General features: G+C 36.3%; 1 protein-coding gene across 9 annotated transcripts in view; it reads left to right on the top strand.

Annotated features, from left to right (window-relative positions):
* The window catches only part of nvl (nuclear VCP like), a 135705-nt gene that overhangs the window by 124624 nt on the left and 8581 nt on the right, over positions 1–2500 (top strand). For all 9 annotated transcript variants that reach the window (XR_013327978.1, XR_013327979.1, XM_077728980.1 and 6 more), the window contains one exon: positions 765–841. Coding sequence is in view for 7 of the 9 variants with exons in the window: in XM_077728980.1 (XP_077585106.1) it covers positions 765–841 (77 nt within the window). In the remaining 2 variants the exon portion in view is untranslated. The remainder of the gene's footprint in view (positions 1–764; positions 842–2500) is intronic.

Genomic DNA, 2500 nt, shown 5'->3' on the forward strand with positions numbered 1-2500 from the left:
TCTATATCTCTATATCTCTATATCTCTATATCTATATATCTCTATATCTATATATCTCTATATCTATATATCTCTATATCTATATATCTCTATATCTATATATCTCTATATCTATATATCTCTATATCTATATATCTCTATATCTATATATCTCTATATCTATATATCTATATATCTATATATCTATATATCTATATATATATCTTCCTCTCTCTATCTATATTTTTTTGCAGAATTGTTTCATTCCCCAAAGAGGAGTGGGCCAAAATTCCTCCAAAGCATTGTGAAATAATCATCACAAATTATCGTTAACGCTAGATTTCAGTTATTGCTGCCAAAAGTGGCACAACCCGTCATTAGGTTCATTGGACAGTCTACTTTATCACAGAGGGCCAGACAAGTTTGTATTTTTTTCTGCTTTGGTAAATAAAATCATCATATTGAAATGCATTTTCTATTTCCTTGGGTTGTCTCTGCACCATACTAAATTGTTTGATGATCTGTAACCGTTGTGTGATAAATATGCAAAAAACTGATTAATCAGGCAAGGGGGCAAATGCTTTTTACGGCATATGTCAACTTAAGGTCATTGGTGAGATTTTTGTTAATAATATCTGCACTCTGCAAACCCAACTGGATCATTCACTGCATTCAGCACCATCCCTGGCGATATTTGAAGATTCATAGAACCATATTTTTAAATGTAACGTTTACAATGGATTTTTTTGGTGTGTATAAATTGTGATTTTTTATCTAACATACAGAATGGAACCAAACCTCCGTTAGAACAAGATGTTAACCTGGAAGAGATTGCATATGATAAACGCTGTGACTCCTTCACGTAAGTCTCTGAAAAGTATCTTCATTCTTATGCTTGCCTCAGAAGAAGCCATCTAAATTGCTAAACTTTCAAAATAACTGATATTTAGGCTTTTGGGAGATATGGGCGGTTTACTGCTGCATTAAAACTTATCTGCAGTTGGGCAATGCTTTTTTTCTAAGCCTTGTTTTCATTTGCAACAGTAAAAATAGAGCTGTGTATTGTGACTTGAAATATGTTTCAACACGACAAAGGCATGTGTAGAATGAATTGCAAGATGTTATTAAATGCCTCACTTTTTCTTTGTTTCATTAATAAAAAAATATGTACCGTAATCTCACGACTATATGGCGCACCGCATTTAAAGCGCAGTGTGAGTAACGAGTTCTATTTCTGTATTTGACACACAAGACGCACCGCATTTAAAGGCGCACTGCTCCGTATTACACTGGTCTACCGCACCGCATTATACGGCTCTACAGTAGAGGCTGGGGTTACGTTATGCATCCACTAGATCAGACATGGGCAAACTACGGCCCGCGGGCCACATACGGCCCGTTAGGGTTTTTAATCCGGCCCGCCGACGTTGTCCAAATTTTTTTTTTTTAAATTTATTTTATTTTTCTCCTAGATGGCGCCATCACGCGGAAGCCATTAGCAGTAGCTGTGTACACTCTTATTTGTTTTTCGTGTTTGAGAGGCCCTCTATCTTTTTTTAATGACGTTTTAGTATTTCTTAATACATTCTTTTTGACTTTACTTTGTACTTTATACTTTTGAGTCTAATGATGAGTATTTTAATAATTAGGTCCTTTTTTCTTTTTATATTTCATATGTACTGTTAATAGATGCACTTTTTTATATGTATCGTATCTTGGGCTGACCCGGCCCATCTGTCAAAATTTTAAAGTCAATATGGCCCCCAGACCCAAAAGTTTGCCCACCCCTGCACTAGATCGTGTCAAAGTGGCGGCCCGGGGGCCGAATCTAGCCCGCCGCATCATTTTGTGTGGCCTGGGAAAGTAAATCATGAGTGCCGACTTTCTGTTTTAAGATCAAATTAAAATGAAGAGTATAGATGTATATTAGATTTCCTGATTTTTTTCCCCCCTTCTGAATCAATAATTGTAATGTTTTATCATTTTTTTTCTGTTTTCAGTTTAACAATCATTTTGTAAAATCTAAAAATATATATATAAAAGTTAAAATAAACATTGTTTTAGATAAATAAAAAAACTGAATATTCAGGGCTCTTAATCCATTTATTAAAAAAAAATCTAAATATTATATCGAAAATGGTCCGGCCCACATGAAATCGAAGTTGAAGTTAACGCGGCCCGTGAACCAACCCGAGTCTGACACCCTTGTACTAGATGGTGCTGCGCTAAAGCGAATGTCAACAAAACAGTCAGATAGGCCAGCCAAAGTTTATTAATAGATTACAAATCAGCGTTGAACAGGTGGGCATCTCACCAAAGTCGTCATTAATCGAGTCAGTAATTTCTGCCTTCCTGAAAGCTCGGACCGCAGTTGAGGCTTTCTGTCTCTCTATCTCTCTCTCTGTCTCTCTCTCTCTGTGTCTCTCTGTCTGTCTCTATCTGTCTCTCTCTGTCTCTTTCTCTCTGAGAGAAAGAGAGAGACAGAGAGGGACAGAGAGAGAGACAGAGAGAGACAGAGAGA

Source organism: Stigmatopora nigra, chromosome 12 (genome assembly GCF_051989575.1).
Source record: "Stigmatopora nigra isolate UIUO_SnigA chromosome 12, RoL_Snig_1.1, whole genome shotgun sequence".
NCBI classification, from domain to species: Eukaryota; Metazoa; Chordata; class Actinopteri; order Syngnathiformes; family Syngnathidae; genus Stigmatopora; species Stigmatopora nigra.